This window comes from Cottoperca gobio, chromosome 22, assembly GCF_900634415.1.
Source record: "Cottoperca gobio chromosome 22, fCotGob3.1, whole genome shotgun sequence".
In the NCBI taxonomy this organism is placed as follows: Eukaryota; Metazoa; Chordata; class Actinopteri; order Perciformes; family Bovichtidae; genus Cottoperca; species Cottoperca gobio.
This window is the reverse complement of record NC_041376.1, coordinates 3,388,791-3,409,119: the sequence shown is the minus strand read 5'-3', so window position 1 is coordinate 3,409,119 and position 20,329 is coordinate 3,388,791. Positions and strand designations below refer to the sequence as shown.

The 20,329-nt window shown below is 38.5% G+C and overlaps 3 protein-coding genes across 4 annotated transcripts; all 3 read right to left on the bottom strand.

Annotated features, from left to right (window-relative positions):
- Nucleotides 1–521: 521 nt before the first annotated feature.
- Nucleotides 522–11,777, bottom strand: LOC115027600 (dehydrogenase/reductase SDR family member 13-like). Of its 2 annotated transcripts, none has more exons than XM_029461030.1 (8): nucleotides 11,536–11,777; nucleotides 10,798–11,193; nucleotides 9,515–9,633; nucleotides 5,077–5,200; nucleotides 3,603–3,775; nucleotides 2,579–2,732; nucleotides 1,868–2,128; nucleotides 522–656 (listed from the first exon to the last, which is right to left on the bottom strand). In XM_029461030.1, exons 2-7 carry the CDS (start codon nucleotides 10,922–10,924, stop codon nucleotides 1,869–1,871), a joined length of 957 nt encoding a protein of 318 aa, XP_029316890.1. In that variant the 5' UTR covers nucleotides 10,925–11,193; nucleotides 11,536–11,777; the 3' UTR covers nucleotides 522–656; nucleotide 1,868. The 2 variants fall into 2 exon arrangements, with proteins under 2 accessions (XP_029316890.1, XP_029316891.1); XM_029461031.1 differs by lacking the exon at nucleotides 522–656 and adding an exon at nucleotides 1,031–1,265.
- A 151-nt stretch (nucleotides 11,778–11,928) lies between these two features.
- Nucleotides 11,929–17,624, bottom strand: LOC115027599 (dehydrogenase/reductase SDR family member 13-like). The gene is given in 6 exon segments (XM_029461027.1): nucleotides 11,929–13,016; nucleotides 13,764–14,090; nucleotides 14,702–14,825; nucleotides 15,655–15,755; nucleotides 15,758–15,772; nucleotides 17,388–17,624. Coding segments are annotated over 6 exon segments (960 nt in total). The 5' UTR covers nucleotides 17,518–17,624; the 3' UTR covers nucleotides 11,929–12,753.
- A 456-nt stretch (nucleotides 17,625–18,080) lies between these two features.
- On the bottom strand, nucleotides 18,081–19,543 carry hikeshi (heat shock protein nuclear import factor hikeshi). The gene has a single exon (XM_029461032.1). It carries the CDS (start codon nucleotides 19,239–19,241, stop codon nucleotides 18,639–18,641), a length of 603 nt encoding a protein of 200 aa, XP_029316892.1. The 5' UTR covers nucleotides 19,242–19,543; the 3' UTR covers nucleotides 18,081–18,638.
- Between the last annotated feature and the right edge of the window lie 786 nt (nucleotides 19,544–20,329).

The window sequence follows — 20,329 nt, the reverse complement described above, 5'->3', positions numbered from 1 at the left end:
TTTCCTTTACCTCATGACGTTTCCCACCGAGGTCAGGGAAATGTAGTTAGTTATTCTTTATGACTATTTGACCGTTGTGTTCCCTGTACCAAAATAAACACACAAACCAGAAGCTTGTTTACCTGGGGAAACATTCGGACTGAAAAATGCTGTAGAAACGTTCATTATTTCCTCCATTGTAGTTGTCCAGCGCACTCTCACTCTCACAGCACAAACCCTTTTGCTCTTCTTTGAGCTCTTTGAACAAAGAGCGCCAAAACAAAGTTGTGTCTGCTGTTGTGGATTGTTTTTAAATAGTAGTTTTAATCACTGTGGAACTATTTGAGCAATAAAGAGTTACTGCGCCATCAGAGAGTACCATCTCTGTTTGGCTCCATGCAGGTGAGCAGCTTGAGGCCGCAGGTCGTTTGAGGGCCCCCGAAGACTGCCAAGCTTTACTCCACAGCCATGTCTCAAAATGTGGCAACAGAAGTGACTGCAGCCCCCTCCTCCCCCTTAAACATCCAATGGACAATTTGCAATGACAATTCAGTAGGAAGCCTCCATAAAAGGGCCCCATGTCCTTTCCGTCAAACTTACATGCTCTCTCGTAACATTAAGATTCTTGAAGTTTGATTTGTTAAGTCAATGAAGGGAAATGAAGAGGAGCGATCCGTCTGGAAGTGAAAAAAGAAAGAGAATAAAAGAGGTTTAGGAAGAAAAAAGAAAGCAAGACAGTTGTAAGTGGAGCAGATGATGAAGATTTAGTCAGTAAATAACTGAATGCTGTTTTCTAGCCCTAACCAATGCTAATGGGCCCCAACAGACTCTGGAATCACCGCTGGCTCCATGAATGGTAATATTGGTCGGTCAACCACTTTGGTCCAGACGGCAATATCTCAACCTTTACTGGATGGGTTATAACCACATTATCAGGGCTAGTAGCTGAGTAGAAGATGCTGTAAACATGTTGCGCTCCTGATGCTTTCATGCAGGCTCATGCTGACAGTAGAAACCAAACTCTTGACTCTGTGGTGAAGGTGTCGTGGGAACAATCAGCTTCCACATCTTTTATTTTCTTTGAGTAGTGAGTTCAAACAGCGGCACGTCTCCTCGTGGCGTCGACAGATCTCGGTGAATTCCCGGTGGAGTCTGCATATCGTTGTGGAGGCGGGGGGGATGGGGGGAGGCGTTGCCGTCGTCTTGTTCAGATCAGAAAAGCTTTTACAGCAGCACAGTTCAGCTGTCATCTGAACACAGAGCTGCTCTCTGATCTGTCAGTTAACCTGATTGAACCAGACGCTTTATAAAGGCAGTGAAGGTGCGACTGTGTGAGGATCAACTGTTCAAACTGTTGAAGTCTTTATATTAACTCTGAGCGCTGAACAGACTCAACTAAAAAAAACAAAGACAGAACACACTGAAGCTCTGCAGCCATCAGGAGTCCTCCAAACTCTGTAGGAAGAAGTATTTGGACTTTTTCTTTATTCGTTTTTTAGCTGCCTTATTACTTCGTCCTCTGTGCAGGTAGCCTTTTTTTATAAGTAAAGTAACTTACACAGCACTGAAGTCTTCCTGTTCTCTTCTATAAAGCAATATGGGTAAAACAAAATACAGATATGCGCTATGAAAAAATGCAGAACCACCAGAAACACATGGGAGGAAAACTGTTCTTGTTGTCTGCAGGTGCACAGATTTACACACAAAGTTTTTTTTTCTACCAATTGACCCCAGAGGGTTTATAATATGACCAATGTTTATATGTTTATGTAAAGGCAACTTATCAAACTTTAACACCAAAGTAAACTGTTAACACAGAGAGAGTTCATCACTCCTGGACTTCAATACAATTCATTTATGGTAGAGAAAAAGTCCTTCGTGGATCCACCTTAAGAGAGTCCACAGAGACTCTCGCTGATCTCCCACAGCTTCCGGGCCACGACGTCGTCTCGGGCCTCGGCGCACACTTCCTGCACAGCACAGCAGGAGAAGTAACGTCCGCTCAGAACCTCGATTCCTTCCTGCAGGGAGCAGTGCAGCGTGGTCTGAGCTCCGGCCTCCGGGTCCAGGAACAGCAGACGGGCCACGGGCTCGATGAAGACCTTCTGCCACAGACTGACGTGACGGGAAAGCTCGGTCTTAACCACACCTGCAGGAGGAGACACACACCTGGTTTAATGCACGCATTAGTTCAAATACTGAAAGCTTACAGGCTTTGTTATCCCAACGTCAGCATAGAGTTCAACTTTACTCTAACACACCCAACATAACAAGTGTGGTGTGTTGTAACTGCGACCACGCCCGCAGCTATTTTAGAAATACTGAGCTCATGTTGCTCAAGCTCAAATTTAACAAGCAGAACCCCAAACTCTTTTGTGACTGTTTTGTACTGAGAAAAGTGTAAAACAAATTGTAAATGTTATCTCCCTACATTATAGTTTGGTGCCACGTATATAATTCCTAAATTCCTTTCATTTGAATTCAATGTAGTTAGTTTGCAGTCAGCTAGATAATATATATCTCTTTTCCCAAACATGTTTTCCAGGCACTGATTACAAACATACTTGGATCTGCAGGATTGTCTGTAGGAGTTTGTTACCTGGGTGGACGCTGTAGCAGGTGACGTTGGATCCTTTCAGCCTCTTGGCGAGCTCGTGAGTGAAGAGCACGTTACACAGTTTACTGTTGCAGTACGCCTGGAAGAACTGCCAGCTGTATCTGCCGGTGCCCAGGTGTCTGTTCACCATCAGAGCCTGAACACAACACACAACAACAACAACAAGTTAATGAACACAGGATCACCTGAACAATGGGTTCATCACTGAGCACAGTTGATATGATGTTTGACATCTGTCCAGGTGTCGGCTGTGAAGCCTCGAGCTACGGAGGAGGAATATTCTCCGCAGAGAGCATGCAGGTGTGAAGGAATGTCTTTATGTGACAGAGCTCAAATATATGTCACACCTAGACACAAAGGAATCCTGAAACAAAAGAACTGGTTCTGATGTTAGATAAGAGTTTCTGAATCATAAGACTGCTGCAGATAAACCTTCTGAAGATGCTGCATGTTAGGATTTGTTTTGCTCTAAACAATGCGAGTGAAAGAGCAACTGATAGAGTATGAAGAGTCAAAGTATCAGCAGTAAAAGTACTCGTTCTGGAGTAAAATATCCCATGTGATTGATATATGATTCCACCTGATCTGATACTATTAGATTGTTAATGCTGATACTAATGAAATGCATGCACTGAAAGGAGTGTAAGTGTAAGTGACAGCATGGAAGAAGTGGAGACCTCCACCAAGGCAAATGGTGCATTTACATGCTCCTCAGATTGAGTTGGGAAGAATTTGTTCCTTCATATTTGGTGCATTCATCAGCTTTAAGTCGTACAACACGGGCGCTACAAAGAAGATGTGTTATAATGAATTGCTCAGAGCCATCAGCCGCACATATGATGTCAACTCGGCATGTCGTGTACCAAAATTATTTGTATCAATGTTGCTACGACTTGAGGGGTGAAAGCAACTGAAGTGTTCGGTGAAATGTATCCGAAGCAATAAGCTAAAGTTTGTGGCTCTTAACGCATCACTTGTGTCTTTGTATGATGATTCAGTGATTTACCTCCAGGTCAATGTGTCCCCAGCAGTAAGCCATGGAGGACAGAGTGACCACTCGTCCTCCCCCCGCCTCCTTCAGACGCTCCAGCAGCAGGTACGACAACAGGAAGTGACCCAGGTGGTTCACCCCGAACTGGATACCAAAACCGTCTTCTGTCCGCCCGTCACCCACCAGACCTACAGGACAGACAGATTTACAAATGAAAGTTGCTTCAGGTATTACGTCGGCGATGAAAATTTGTTTCTCCATCATTTTGTTTCCATGTACGATAACTCCGTAATTCAAACATTACCAAACTGTAAACCACAAAAGGGCAACCGTATGGGAAATGCCATTTGAAGAAATACACACTAACACAAGACATGAGCATAATAATGAATATATAATAATAATATTAATAATAAACATATAGCCCCTTTCATAGAAGGAATGCAGCAAAAATAAAAACAGGGATGGAATGCCACAATTAATGTAAGATAAAATGAGAAATTAAACACTTAAAAATAATGTTAAAAATAATAAATAATCCCAAGTACCCATATTTGCAGCATGCACACAATAAACACAGCAGCAGCGTCAAAATGTCTCCATTCTCTTTTCTTTTCTACATCAGTGGTGGAGATTTGAATTTTAAGACGAAAATATAAGAATATTAGTAGTTAAATAGTTTAAAAGAAAAGTTAAAACAGTATAGAATATGAAATGCTAAAACAGAACTATCTGCTTTGTCTTCTCTCAGTTTGTCGTAAATGTTTGTCAGTTAAACGACAAAAGAAGAATACAACAAATCTTTGTCCCGGTATTTAGTTTTGTTAAACTTGAATGAAACTAAATTATTGTTGATGGCTGGATTCCATATCAGGCGTGCCACTTAGCTGCTATTGTACCTGCTGGCTCAGTGTCACACCTGAATAATAAATACCTGAGCGTCTACTGCTGTCACAGGTGAGAATATTTGCTGTAAGAACGTCTCAAAGGTCCACCATTACTTCTGTACACTGTTCTGCAGCTTCTGCACCTCTTTCTCATCAACATGTTCCCAGAAAATGTTGCATTTTATTTCCATGAGCTGAACTAAATGAGTATCTCCTGTTATCTCTAAAGATAAATAACTAGTATTTAGAGATAGTATTCACCCGTTTATCTGCAGGCCTTTTTGTTAAGGTCTGATAAGCTGACAACATCCTTGTTTTTGTGTTTCAGTTGCACTAAAGACAGTTACTTTGTCAAAAACATCTTCATCTGATGAAGGATTGTTATCATGTTTTATCAGTTCCTTGTGTCTTTTGTATGTTGTACTGGTTATATCCTTTGATAAACTAATAAGGATTTTACTTTAGTACAGTTGACAGTATTTGCAGCGATCAGAGTTTTGAAATTGTTCAGGTTTCGATCACATTATTGTCTTACTTTTAAACACTTTTATAATTAATGTGTCTTTCTGTAACAGCGTGTGTGTGTGTGTGTGTTTGCGTACCAGCGTTGTTGATGAGCAGATCCAACCTGGACTCAGTTTTCAGGAACGTTTCTGTGAAGCAGCGGACGGACTTCAAACTGGCCAGGTCCAACTGCATGTAGCACACATCAGTACTTCCTGTTTCCTGGAAGAAAAACATCGTCAGGTTAAAACAATATTGGATAGTTACTTTAATTAGACCACAGACTTTCTATAGTGTTGTGAAAACTTCTCCTTCAAACAACTGCAAAGTTGAATACGTTTCTTGCCAAAAACCACATTTTACATGATTAAATTTGAAAACATGGTAACGTTATAATTTACCTTCACTCAAAACATATCTTTACTGAATAGAATAAACTGTAACTGATTCAAATGAGAATTTAGTTAATTTAATAAAAACATTAGATTCAGAAAAACAAATTTTCCTCAATTTTGTTTATCCCTTCGATAAATGTTTTACCCTTAAAATACTCAAAAGAGTTCTACTTTACTTTACCTTCAGTACAGCGCACTTGAAGTTCAACTAACGCTTCAACTCCTTTCAGTTTATACACAACCAACGCCTCAATTTATTGTAGTAAACATCCACTCATTCCGGTGAATAGCACGTGTTAAAGGCGCGTTACACCATCATCCCCCATTCTTCTCCCCCCTCCTAGACGTCCCCCGCACCTCCCCCTCGGCTTATGCCAAAAGCCTGCTCATGGACACTCAAGGACATCACCCCCCCCCCCCCAAACTGGTCATGCCGTTCCTGTCTTGACTACTACCAGACTGTGTCTGGTTATTTTAGATATATCAGTGCACAGCCAGGACCGGCTTTGACTCCTGTCACAGACTCCCTGCAGCTGAAAGTGGCTCTTCTGAATGTCAGATCACTGGCTACCAAATCTTTTTTGATTAATGATATGATAGTTCAAAAGAACTTGCACTGTATGGTGAGACCATGTTAAACAACATTACTGGTGTGGCAACACTGACTGAGACGTGTCCTCCAAACTATAAATACTATCAGGCAGTCAGGCAAAATAGGAAAGGTGGAGGGATTGTCGCTATCTTATCAGCGTCGCTTGTATGTAATGACATTGACCTGGGTGAATTTACATCATTTGAATATCTTGCTATTGAGCTCAAAGCAGAATTATCTTTGCTCATCATCACATTGTACAGGCCACCAAAATATTCAGCACTATTTCTAGAGGAATTCTCAGAGCTGATTTCACTCAGCATCACTAGATGTGAAAGAATAATCCTGCAGACCGAAATATTCACGTAAATAAGAAGAATGATCCCAAGACTATTGAACTTGAAAAGTTACTAGACAGCTACGATCTAAAACAAAATATCAGTGAACCCACTCATCAGCATGGTAACACGCTAGACTTAGTGATAACGACAAGGCTGGACATCGATAAGGCTCAGTAATCGAATTACCAATATCTGACCATCACTGTGTGTTTTGATGCTAACCTAATCTTAACAAAGACCAAAAGAGAGACAGTGGTCAAAAAAAGAATACTAGATGACACAGCAGAGGAAACATTCTCTAACATCATGAGATCATGTGAGCCATGCTCAGACTGCTCCTTAAATCTCATGGTTGAAAATCTAAACAACACCTTGTCATCTACCCTGGATACTGTTGCTCCATTAAAAGTCAAAAAGAAATCCACTGACAGAATCTCCCCATGGTTAAACAACAGCAATGTTACTCAGACTAAGAGGACTTGTAGAGCAGCTGAACGAAGATGGAGGAAAACTAAGCTCACAGTTAACTATGATATCTACAAAGAATCCATGACTGCCTATAGTAAAGCAATACAGCTGCAAGAAGGGATTACTTTTCTGAGATTATCACAGAGAATGTTGGAAATTCTAGAATACTATTCTCGACTATTAACCAACTACTGAACACTGCCCCCACCCCTCTGCAGTCCTCTGCATCAAAGTGTGAAGAACTCGCATTATTCCTCAATAATAAAATAACTTCAATCAGAACCAGTATCACTTATGATGCAGACACAGAGAACTTCTGCAAACATTGTGATGTAACCGTGGGAACATTCACCTGCATCACATTAACTGAGCTTCATGAAACTGAGATGGAATGTAACTCCTCCACCTCTTGTGTTGACCCGATACCTACAGCATTCTTTAAGCGGATATTCGACAGCAGTCACGTCCTACATATTATAAACACGTGCATCTTCCCAGACGTCTTCAAAACAGCCGTTATAAAACCCTTGCTAAAGAAACCTAACCTAGACAGTAATACGCTGACCAACTATAGGCCAATATCTAAATAAACTCCTTTCTTAAAGAAAACAACATCCTGGAGGAATTTCAATCAGGCTTCAGAGCATGCCACAGTACTGAAACTGCTCTGACTAAAATAGTTAGTGACCTCAGACTAAACTCTGACACAAACAAGGTCTCAATTCTTATCCTGCTAGACCTGAGCGCAGCATTTGACACGATCGACCATGACATGCTAATTAATCGTCTAGAAAAACTGGTTGGTCTTTCTGACTGTGTATTAAACTGGTTCAGAACATATATCAAAGGGAGAAAGTATTTTGTCAGGCTTGGAGATCATGTGTCAGAGAAGCAAATGATACTACAGCTATTAACTCCATCACCACCTGTCTGTCAGCAATAAATAAATGGATGAGCAATAATTTCTTAAAATTAAATGAAAGCAAAACTGAAATCCTACTAGTAGGTCCTGTAACAAAAAGAGAGATGAAGCTGAATAACATGGGGAAACTTACTCCTTTGATTAAACCTGAAGTCACAAGTCTTGGTGTTATCATAGACTCAGATCTAAGCTTTAAATCCCACATAAACAAGGTGACAAAAGCATCATTCTTCCACCTTAGAAATATAGCTAAAATCAGACAATTTCTAAATCAAAAGGATGCTGAAAAACTAATCCATGCTTTTAACTCAAGCCGACTCGATTACTGTAATGCACTCTTTACCGGCCTCCCAAACAAAACAACGGAGAGACTTCAGCTCATCCAAAATGCTGCAGCGAGGCTGCTGACTAGAACCAAGAGGAGAGACCACATCAGTCCAGTGTTAGCCGCTCTACACTGGCTTCCACTAACTTTTAGAGTTTACTTTAAGGTCCTCCTTCTTGTATACAAAGCCCTAAACGGAACCGCACAGTTACACTGCCAACTCTCTAATAAGGTATGTGCCCCCAAGAACATTACGATCATCTACTACTGGTTTATTAAATGTTCCCAGAAACATCCAAAAGAAAATTGGGGATGCAGCCTTTAGCAACTATGCACCAAAGCTGTGGAACACTTTACCTGCAGACATTAGGGGGCAAGCTCGCTCAATATCTTCAAAAGTAAACTAAAACATATCTCTTTACTTTATCCTTTTAATGGTGATATTTTATATCTCTTTACTTAAGCCTTTTAATAGTGATATTTTATATCTCTTCACTTTAGCCTTTTAATGGTGATATTTTATATATTTTTATCTTAGCCACTTTAAACTCATTTAAATGATTTCATACATTTTAAAGCTTGGTTTTCCTGAAGGAGGATCATTTAGTGTTGAGGAAGTAAGAAAGTTAAAAGTAAGGTTGAGAGAATGAGGAAAAAGTAATCTGAAGCGTTGAAAACAATGGAATCTATTTATACTATTTTATCTGCTATTATATCTGCTATTTTATCTGCTATTATATCTGCTATTTTATCTGCTATTATATCTGCTATTTTTATAATGGTACTTCTACATTTACATCTACACTGTGATTATTGTACTGTAAATGCTCTTATTCTGTCTAATCTTGTATTAATTGTTATGTTTTTGCTGTGAAGCACTTTGGGCTGCAATTCTTGTATGAAAGGTGCTATACAAATAAAGCTATTATTACTACACTTCAACTGCTTTCACTGCTAACACTTCAAATCATAGTAATTTCCTTGCAATAATTCGACTAAGTTACACTATTAACTTCTTTCAGTGTTCAGGGGAAGTTCTCCTCCCGTCAGCAAACTTAATCTAAATTTCAGTGCTTGAATTTTACTTAGCTCTTCAGCTTCTTTCACTGCAGTCAACTTGTTTCAAAGATTTTGCTTTAACTTACACTTCAACACTCAAACCCTGAGGAATTATGCAACCGCTCCTCAACAAGTAATCACATGTTGCAAGCCAGTCAGACAGAGTGATTATGAAAGGCTGCAGTGTCTGACATGGGGTCTGTTCAAAATCGCATACTCACCTACTATTTGTACTACGAACTATTTTCATTCCACGGTATCTCTGATCTTGAGTTACTTCAGTGTGAACAAACAGCATACATAATCATAGTAGGCCGTGTGCAGTACATACTGATTGAATATTAAGTATTCAGTATTCAGTATGTTAGTTTGCAATTTCAGCCATAATCTGTCCTGATCTGTTTCCAATTCTTCTTCTTCTTCTTTGTTCCTACCTGTTGTATATCTGCGATGGCGCCCTCGGCCTTGTCCCGGTTTCGGCAAGCCAGGATCACTCTGGCTCCCTTCCTGGCCAGGTGCAGAGCTGTGGCTTTACCGATGCCAGTGTTTCCTCCTTCAGCAAGAAAACACAAACTGTCAGCAACAACGATAAACAATTTCAGAAACTGTTTATCTCTATGGATGTCTGTTGGTCCGTCTGTCCTCCACTTTGATCCAGACTGAAATATCTCAACAACTATTTGATAGATAATCACCATATTTGGTACAACCAATCATTACCCATGGAGGATGAATCCTAGTGACTTTGGTGACCCTCTGACCTTCCCCTCTAGCGCCACCAGCAGGTTGAATTTTGTAGTTTTCCATGAAAAATCTCATCAACTATTGGATGGATTGTGATTAAATGTGGTTTCATTCATTTTGCCCTCAGCATGAATTGTAATAACTTTTGATCCTCTGCCGCCATCATCGGGTCAACACTTTAATGTGTCCAACACTTTTTATGTTAAGTTTATGATCAAATACCTGCAGAAATAATTACATTCCCATCAACCTCAGCTGTACTTTGTGTTCACTGCTCAATGTTTACTTAAAGGAACTAGGTTACTAGGAAATAATAAAGTGAGTTAAGATACCTGATAAGATAATATCAGTTCATCATCATCATCATCATCATCATCATCATCATCATCATCATAGGTATATCATTTATTATCATTTTACAGGTAGGTTAAGTATAATGTGTGGAGTATCAGCTTTACACATTTTCATTGGTAATTATAATTTAAAAAAGAGCAGCGTATACAGTAAAGACATATGGATAAAAAGAAGCAAATAAAGAAGCCAGTAATCATTAAATGTCTTAATTAGGACTGTAACTAATTATTATTGTCATTATTAAGTAAACTACGGTCTCATTAATTAATATTCATCAATCATTTGTCATCATAATTGATGTCTTGTTATTGATTCCGACATTTAAATGATTAATAAATCAGTTTCTTCAAAATCAAATTTTTTGTATAAAGGCTTTTCTATATTACTCCAGTTAAAAACAAGTTGTGTCATTTCAAAATGTAATTTAATTGCAGTATCTGTGTACTTTTTAATAATGTTATTTCATTGAGAAATAAGTTTCATTATATTTCATAATTTCAAAATGTCATAAATTGTTGTTACATTATATATTTTTTTGACATTTTCAAGCTTTACAAGTTTCTTCTTTGCCTGTAAGGAAGCAGTGCTTACCCCGCCCCTCACCTGACAGAGGACTCACCTGTGATGATGACGGTCTTGCCAGCGATCGCTGCGTTTCCTTTACATTTGGATCTTTTGAAGAGAGTCCGTATGAGAAGGATGTATCCTCCCAGAACCACTCCGGCCAGCAGCAGCAGGTGAAACATGGTTTATAACGCTGTATGATCCACCTGAGAAGCACTCACAGATGAAGAGCGGAGCTCAGCCTTTTGTAGGTCTTCACCTGGCGGAGGGATCTCACCTGTCGGACCGGTTCCGCCTGCCTGAGGCGTGCACAGCTCGGTCCGGTCCGACCGGTTCTGCTGACGGTCAACATCTTTCACCACTTACGTTCAACTGAAACTCTCGATTCGGTTTGATCTTTCACCCACTGTGTTACCGTTATTTCTATAGGGAGAGGACTTCCTGTCGAATCCTTCAAAATAAAACCAAATCATTTTTTTATGTTCAGAAATGAAGGAAAAGCAGACAAATTCTACAGGAACTTAGATTTTTTGTTATTTCGAACATGTAACAAATAAGTAAAGGGAAAAAAAGAACTCATAGCAAACTCTCCATATAAAAATTAAACATAAATAAATATTACATGTCTGAAAAGGAGTAGGAAGAATATAAGTTCCTGCTTCTTTTCTCCATAACTCAAGCAATTAACTTAACATTTATCATATAGGCTACAACTCACGACAACTACCACAACGCTATTATGTTTAACCTAAATATCCACAAAGTGTTAATCAGATATAACTTAAATAATTACCTCACATTCACCCTACCAACCCTTCCTGTCACTCTGTGTACATCCTTTTGAATTGATTTATGGTTGGTTTATATCCAAACCATTTAAAAAACACGCCCACAAATTGAAATACACATTTAGTCACTTAAAGTGTAACCCCTCCCCCTTCTGGCTGGTTAAGATGAGATCTTACCCAGGAAGTAAATTATTCTTTGCTTTATACATTATTTGGGACATCAGACAAATGAACCTGTTACTGGACAAACTAATATACATTATTTTAATATTATTAATTAATATATTATAATACAGTTCATTTGTATAGGACTTTTTCAAATCAATCTCACAAAATGATTTACACAAAATAAACAATACTATGAAGATACAGAAATAAATGTAACAAGATACAAAAGATAACATTTTTAAACTTTATTTTAAAGTATTTTAAATATTCCCAGAAATGTCAGTGTGTGTGTTGTTGACATCAGCTTTACTTCCTTATTGTTTGGCGTTTTTTTACTTTTACTTTCTTCCTTTAAATATGCAAAATATTAGAGATATTAAGTTAAAAATGTATTTATTAACTACGTATCAAGGCTGATTTCTTTTGCATATCTTACCTTTTATTTAAATACTGTTGTTACATAACACCAGGTGTGTTTTCATTACTTCCGTGTAATAGAAAACATATCACGAATAAAAATTTCATTTTCAAATATTTTGCAAAACAAACAGAAATTTATATCATGCTTAATTAATCCAGTGGGCTATTGTACATATCTGAATTACGTCATAAGCAGATGTATTCATAATTTATGTATATAGAATTATGTATGTAAAACAGATTTCTGTTTGGATCAAAATATATGTAGAAAATAATAATATAATATGTGTATATGGCCATATGTTCGATATTTGTTGAGGATATTTAGCATGCAGGAGCAGGATGCAGTCATTTAATTCAGATTAACCTGCAGCAAACATTTAGTCACCTTTTGTGAATCAACAATTATCATCTTGTGGTATTTAATATTGTTGATGCGTTCAGGTACACTCAGACTCTTTAGCTTTCACTTTTATTGAATAGTTGAAAGGCCACACAGGTGTAAAGAAGCACACACAAAGATGGAGAGCTTGTCTTCTAATCCCCTTAGTGTCTTATAATAATTGACTATATGTGTTTAACAATTGAGACATTACTCAGGAGTTAAAAGCAAAGCATATATTTGAGGTATTGTTTCAGGACAGGTTGCAGAAAGTCTCGCTGAGCTCCCACAGCTTCTTGGCCGCGTCGTCGTCTCGCGCCTTCGACTCTATGTTCATTTTCGGTGCACAGCAGGTGAAGTAGCGGCCGCTGAGGTGCTCGATGCCTGGCTCCAGGGCACAGTGGAGCGTGGTCTGAGCTCCGGACTCAGCATCCACGAAGAAAAGGAAGATGATAGGCGCCAGGAAGAGCCTCCACCAGAAGCCAGAGTAACGACCAATCTCTGTCTTTATGGCTCCTGGATAGAGAAGAACAACGTGAACTGTCAATACATTTATTTTCATTTAATCTTTTATAATTATTTTATATGTATGGAAAACCATGATTAACTAAATTAAAAATATAAATATTCATCTTAATCCAAAATCAAGAGAAACTAAGTAAAAATGTATAGTGAGTCAAATTTGTACTTCAAAGTCAAAATGATAAGATAACTAACTTTATAATAGATTTGATTCACATTTATGGAAGTCCATACTGTCCAAAAATAAATAAATAAGGACTCGAAAGTAAATCAAGAGATACTATGTCAAACCTTTGTCTTTCCAAGTCAAAAAGTATTGAGATGCTAACAATACATTTAATTACAATATATGGAAGCCCATTTCTGCCAGGAAAAATATAAATAAATTGATCAAATGTAAGAAATTAAATAAATAAAAATAGTCTATTTAAGTCAAAATCATGATATATTAAATAAAAGTGTTAAAATAATAAATCAAAATCATGAGATGGTTAGTCAAAGTTATGACACAATAAGTCCAAATCATTAAAGAGCAAATAAAATAAATTAAGTTTCTCATAATTGCAATTTAGAAAGTCAAACTTTTGATTAATGTGTAAATGTTATAATTTATCTTATCATAAAGTTGTTTCTAATAATTTCTAACTTTTCATCTGTTAGTGTTGTCCTTGCAGAAACGTGCTTCCATAGCAAAGACGTAGATCTAGTGTGTAGAGGATACAAAGCGCTCTGTCTGCTGACCTGGGTGCAGGCTGTAGCAGGTGACGTCGGAGCCCTGCAGCCTCTTGGCGAGCTCGTAGGTGAAGAGCACGTTGCACAGTTTGCTGTGGCAGTACTTCTGGAAGAGCTCGAAGTCGTTCTCGCCCAAACTTACATCTCTCTGAGTCATCAGACAGTTAAAATCCACCTTTCCTATTGTGTATGCTTTGGAGGCTACGGTCACCACGCGGCTCGGCCCGCTGGCCTTCAGCCGGTCCAGGAGCAACACCGTCAACAGGAAGTGACCCAGGTGATTGATACCAAAGATCGTCCCGAAGCCGTCCTCAGTCTTTCCGCTGTTCATCAGACCTGAAGACAGAAACAATACAATTAGAAACATATAGGTTTTACATTAGCTCTAAAGAAACACCCCCTAATTCGAAAAAATCCTCTAATTAGCCTGAAAGTCACATGATGGTTTTATCTCAGTGCGTCCTCGAGAACAAAGTAATATTGACATCAGGGGAAATTAGAAATAAAGGCCGTCTTTGATAATAGTTCAAACCTCTATTTTAAAATGTACGAAAGTTCAGAAACAAGTTTAACCAAGCTTAGCACAAAGTCTAAAGTAATATTGACATCAGGGGAAATTAGAAAATAAAGGCCGTCTTTAATAATAGTTTTGAATCTTAAACAAAATCCTCTACTTTAAAATTGATGCCAGTTCAGGGAGAAGTTTAACACAAAGACTAAAATATTAGTGACATCAGGGGAAATTAGAATTAAAGGCCTTTCTTTAGTAACAGTTCAAACGTCTAATGTACGTACATTCAGATATGTGTTTAGCAAAGCTTACCACATCTGTTTTAAGCATTTTTTTTAATCTGCTGTCTGGTTTTAATTTGTTTGTTTTTCAGGGAATAATCAGGTTGTGAACCACTGATCCTTTGCACATGAAGTCATGAGGACAGAGGGCTGACCGGCGTTGTTGATGAGCAGATCCAGCCTGGACTCGGACCGGAGGAAGTCTTCAGCGAATGAGCGTACAGACTTCAGACTGGCCAGGTCGAGCTGCATGAAGATCACCTGGCTGTTCCCCGTCTCCTGATCACAGGGACAACAAGGAAAGGTTAGAAGACATTATATACTTTACACTTACTGGAAGGTGTCCTGCATTCCTGCTCGATTCCATCACCAGATGGTTTAATCATGTCAGGAGATATTTGTTGTGTATTTTTTTAAATAAATACATTAATTTATGTTGATTTTAGCACGTTTAACAGCGTATCATCGTGGTGGTAACATGTATATTTATACATACTATATATAGAAGAGAAGAAGACCTAGGATGTAGCCCTGGGGTGCTCCAAATGTAACTTATTGCAGTGGTGGAAAGTACATCTTCACATGTATTTGTACTTTAATTGAGTATTTCTATATTCTGAAACTTTATACTTCTACTCCACTTCAATTCACAGGGAAATATTTTACTTTTCACTGCACTACATTTATTTGATAACTTCAGTGAGACAATCAGTTTCTAAAATGTAATATTGTTACATAACACTGTATGTTAGTTACTATTAGCTCCACTTCACTCGGATACAACATTATTAGTTATCTTATAGTAACAATAATCAGATAATATAGTGGACAGGGGACATTCTGCAGCCCAATGAGTAGGCTACTTTTACGTTTGATACTTTAAGTACTTTTTGTTGCTAATACTTTCATACTTTTACTTGAATGCAGCACTTTACTTGTAACAGTATTTCAACAGTTAATATTGCTACTTTAATTAAAGTAAAGGTTTCAATATTTCTTCCACTATTACGTATGAATGTACAATTCTGTTGAAAAAGTGATGATCATAAGGGTTTTTTTCCTGGATAATTTGTGATCGCTACATTCAGGAACAGTTTTGTGTCTTCACCTGGATGATTTCCAAGATGGCAGCCTCAGCTCGCCGTCTGTCCCTGCACGCCAATATCACCCTCGCCCCCCTCCTGGCCAGGTCCACCGCTGTGGTCTTACGATGCCGGTGTTTGCTCCTGGAGAGGAGGTCAGAATAAACAGAGTAATAATTTATATATATAATATATATATATATATATATTGTTATGTTATGTCTATGTATTATATTATACATATAATATATATCGAGAAAGAGAGAAAAGGAGAGAGATAAGAGAGTATAAGAAGAGGAGATATAGATGGAAGATAGAGATAGATATAAGATAGTATATATAAAGAGTTATAAATATAGAGAGATAGAAGATATAATTAGATGAGGAGTATATTAATAAGATAGAGAGATAGAGAATAATAGAGAATTATAGAGAAGATGAGAAATAAAAGATAAGATAAGAAATTTAATTTATTATATTGATATGATATATGAAATATATTATATAGATAATAATAGATATATATATGATAATTATATATAGATTATATATATAATGAATATTATATAATAATATATATATATATAATATAATATATATATATATATATAATGATACTATAGATATAAATTATAATATCTAATATATATATATATATATATATATATAATATAATATAGATATATATATATATATATATATATATATATATATATATATATATATATATAATATATATATAATTATTTATATATATATAGATATTAATATATATATTATATATATTTGTTTTAATGAACTGTTTAATTACCCCTGAGTACCCCTGAGGAACTAAACACATTTAAGGGGTATCTGAACTCTAGATTGTCCACTATTACATAAACAAAAGAGGAAAGTAGAGAACATTTATTTTTTGGATGTGTTTCTACAGATTTCTAGTCTTTTGCAAAAGACAGATGGAACCTGCACTGGTGTTAAGCTATGTATTGACCTTTGGAAAGTCCTGAGTTTGTTTAACACCCCATCCTCTCAACTCAGAGTATTCAACAACGTCTCACCTTCATCATCCTCCAACAGAACAGGTTTCACCTCTGACCTAGATGTGCTTGAAAAGCTAGTTTAACCTTTGAGCTGAGATTGTTGTTTTTCACAAAGAAACGACAATGTTTTGGTTCTCAAAGCCTCATGGGAGCTGTAGTCGTTGCTGGAACGTTTCCAAATGAAGTTATGTTATCTTAACTCCCTGATGGCTCTAAGTGGTCTCGAATGCATTTGGTGACGCTCCACCCAAACATGTTCATAAAGTATCAAACAGTGACTCTTTCCAGACCTAAAGCTGAATGAACAGACTCACGAGGGGGCTACAAACAGTTCATTGAATATATGCATTCATACTTGTGACCCGGCCTGCAGTTCATTTAGCAGCTGTTCTCGAGCTTTCATTAGAAACAAGGGATCTTCCTCATGGACCTTGTGGTTGTGGTGTGACTGCTTTTCCCTTCATTAAGAAATAAATGCAGTGATACTAGGACCTTTGTTTATTCAGTCAGGAAATTGGTCTAATTATCCAAGTTCTCATGCAGTCGTCTTTAATCTAAGTTGATAAAACTCTCTAAGAATAAGTATCCTCTGTCTAAACCTGGCTGAGTTTAGAAACTCGTCATCCGGTTTCAGCAGCTGTTTGTGCAGAGTCCCTTTGTGTTAACAGACTATTACAAGAATGGAATTCTCTGGTCTGCAAGGCTGTGAACTCACTCACCGGTGACGATGGCGGTTTTCCCATCTAACTTTGCAGTACTTTTACATCTGGGCAACTTCAGATAAGTCACATGAAGAAGAAAATAGCCTCCGATTAACAGGACTGCGAAAAACAGCAGCTCCAACATCATAGTCCACAGATAGTCCAACGTCCAGACACTTAATGAAGAGAACTGCAGCTTTCTACATGTGCAGCTGCCAGAGAGAGAGAGAGAGAGAGAGAGAGAGAGAGAGAGAGAGAGAGAGAGAGAGAGAGAGAGAGAGAGAGAGAGAGAGAGAGAGAGAGAGAGAGAGAGAGAGAGAGAGAGAGAGAAGAGAGAGAGAGAGACAGAGAGAGAGAGAGAGTAGTCTTTATGCAACAGTTTATCAGCAGCTCCACACCCTTTCCACCCTCATTTCCTCTTAACTGTTACACTTACGACTCTTTCAGGTTTCCGCTGCGCTTCAGTTTACATGCTGTCATGTATTTATGATGTAAACCCAGGAGGAAGAGGAGTTTACCTTCATAAGAAACTCATGTATTTATGATGTAAACCCAGGAGGAAGAGGAGTTTACCTTCATAAGAAACTGTTAGTAAAGATAAGAAAGAAAAAGTAGAAGATAAAAATGCATGCATGCAGTTTGATTTCTGGCAGCTACTTCATGATATGATCGATCATGTTGATGAAGCTTGAACTGCATCACATACTCAGGTAAAGAACGGAAACTTTATTTCAAAGGTTGAATACTTGAAGTGAGCTGCAGCGCCACCTGGTGGCTGACAGTAGTACAACACATGAACTGTTAAACTGATGCTGAAAGTTGTGCAGCCAGTCTCATTATAATGAATCCAAAATGAAAACTAGTTGCAGGCCTACTCTCAACCACATCTCTTGGTCTTCTTCAGATAATGGAGTCTTCTCACTTATTCTAAATACTTGTTATATTTTGCATCTATTGCAATTAATATGCTCCATGTTTTGAGTGTTTTTGCAGGCTGTATTTTCATGGCATTAAACATGTAAATAGAAATATTTAGGAAAACGAAACTCGACACATTTTATTAAAACATTAAGATAAAACAAGTAAATTGAACTCAACGTCAAGAATGATCCTGAAACTGATTTCTATGAACTTGTTTTATTTGAATTAAAACATGTAATGATGAACATGACACCTTCTTTATAAATGTTCTGTAGAAAGTAAAGCCAGATATCATGAGACAGTTATCTCTGTAGGCACTGTGGAAACTGTCTCTAGTTTAATGTCTCATCAGTTCTTCCAGAAGTTCGGGTTCTGGGTCATCCTCCTCTGGAAGCTTTCATACCACTTGAGGATGCAGCTGGACGGGATGAAGGTCTCTGAGGGGTTCGGCGTCATCTGCGCCTGCGACACAGCGAAGGACGAGGCGAAGTTGTACAGGCTGTCCAGCATCTTCTGGGTGAAGTGCAGGAAAGAGTCCACGGTGGACACGGCGGCGCTGGACACCGGGATCTGCTGGGCCAGCTGATCCAGAGCCTCCACCGACACACCGACCTGAGCCACGGAGGGCGACGACGAAGAGGAAGCCATCATGCCGAAGGGGTGCGCCCCGCCTTCCCCGGCCTTCAGCCCGGACATCTTAAATATGGCACTGGGCTTGTCATTGGTGATGAAGCCGAGCAGCTGCCACACCGCGCCGCCGCCGCTCGCCGGGTCCGGGAAGGAGAAGTAGACGGCGCCGCCCATGCCGGCGGGGAACGGCACCGTGCCCAGCATGAACACCACCACATGGTTCACGTTTTCGTAGTCCGGCAGGTTGAACACGAACTTGTCCGAGGATACCTGCACCGCGTCCGTCTGCACCAACCTGCCGGCGACCAAACAACCGAACATCCCCGCTGGCCGTTAGCCTCGGTGCTAGCCGTTAGCCTCGGTGCTAGCCAGCCCGCTAAACGGTAAACAGGCTTTAGCCTTCAGCCTCAGAATCACCGGAAAACTCAGCAGAACTTGTTTATCCGGGAAAAGGCGGGGGGACAACTCCCGCTGCCAGGTGATATTGTTCATGAAGGCAACGGTAACGGACCGGTGGAAACTTCTAGTACAGTCTGTTTTGGTGATCTGCTGCTCGACTATCGACCGTTGGTCCTGGTAACGGACGACTCTGTGACCAGTACTCGGTTTAATGCAAGGGTGAATGTAGCCCTTCATTCAATCTGACAGGCGCGTCTCTGCGTTAAAATAAATAATAATTTTATTAGACAATATACAACGGGTGGATTTGCAGTGTTGCAACAGAAAAAGGGACAGTGCAACAAGAGGAAGTACAAAAGTAAAATAAATAAGTAAACCATTAACAAAACAAAACTGAAACTAAAGTGGACAGACTGATTAAAATGATTGCACATGATATGATATTGTACATAATATTGATTGATCTTTGAAAATGTGTTGCAAATAAAAAGACTCAGTTATTAAGCTTTGAATAAAGCATTGCTGACTTATGTGACCTTTTGTTTAGGGCTTAAATTGGTTGCATTTGTTTAACTGATGTAAAAGAAAATGTGTGCAGAATTAGCAGTTGTAGAGATGTTGGTAGCTGCAGGCAGAGGAGATACTCTTAAACAATAATATATCCTAAGTGAATATTTGGCTTAGGTTTAATTAAAAACCTCACTAAAGCCAAGGTAGGTTTAATCCGTCCTATGCACAATTATTATTTTTATTATTTTTATTATTATTAAACAAATGAAGCCTCAACAAAACAACCATCCACTATCCATCTGCAGCTGTTCTAGATTTCTACTGGGGAAGTTGGTAATCCAGCAGCCTACTCTGTTGATTTGACGGTGGTGGGACGTAGCAAAGGTGTTCTGCCTGGGAGATTAGTTACAGGGCAAAATCTCTCGTGAAGTTTGTTGTTAGCTGTGTATGCGCTCGATGAGTCGTTAATCGACTTGGCTATACCAACGAGAAGTTAAGTT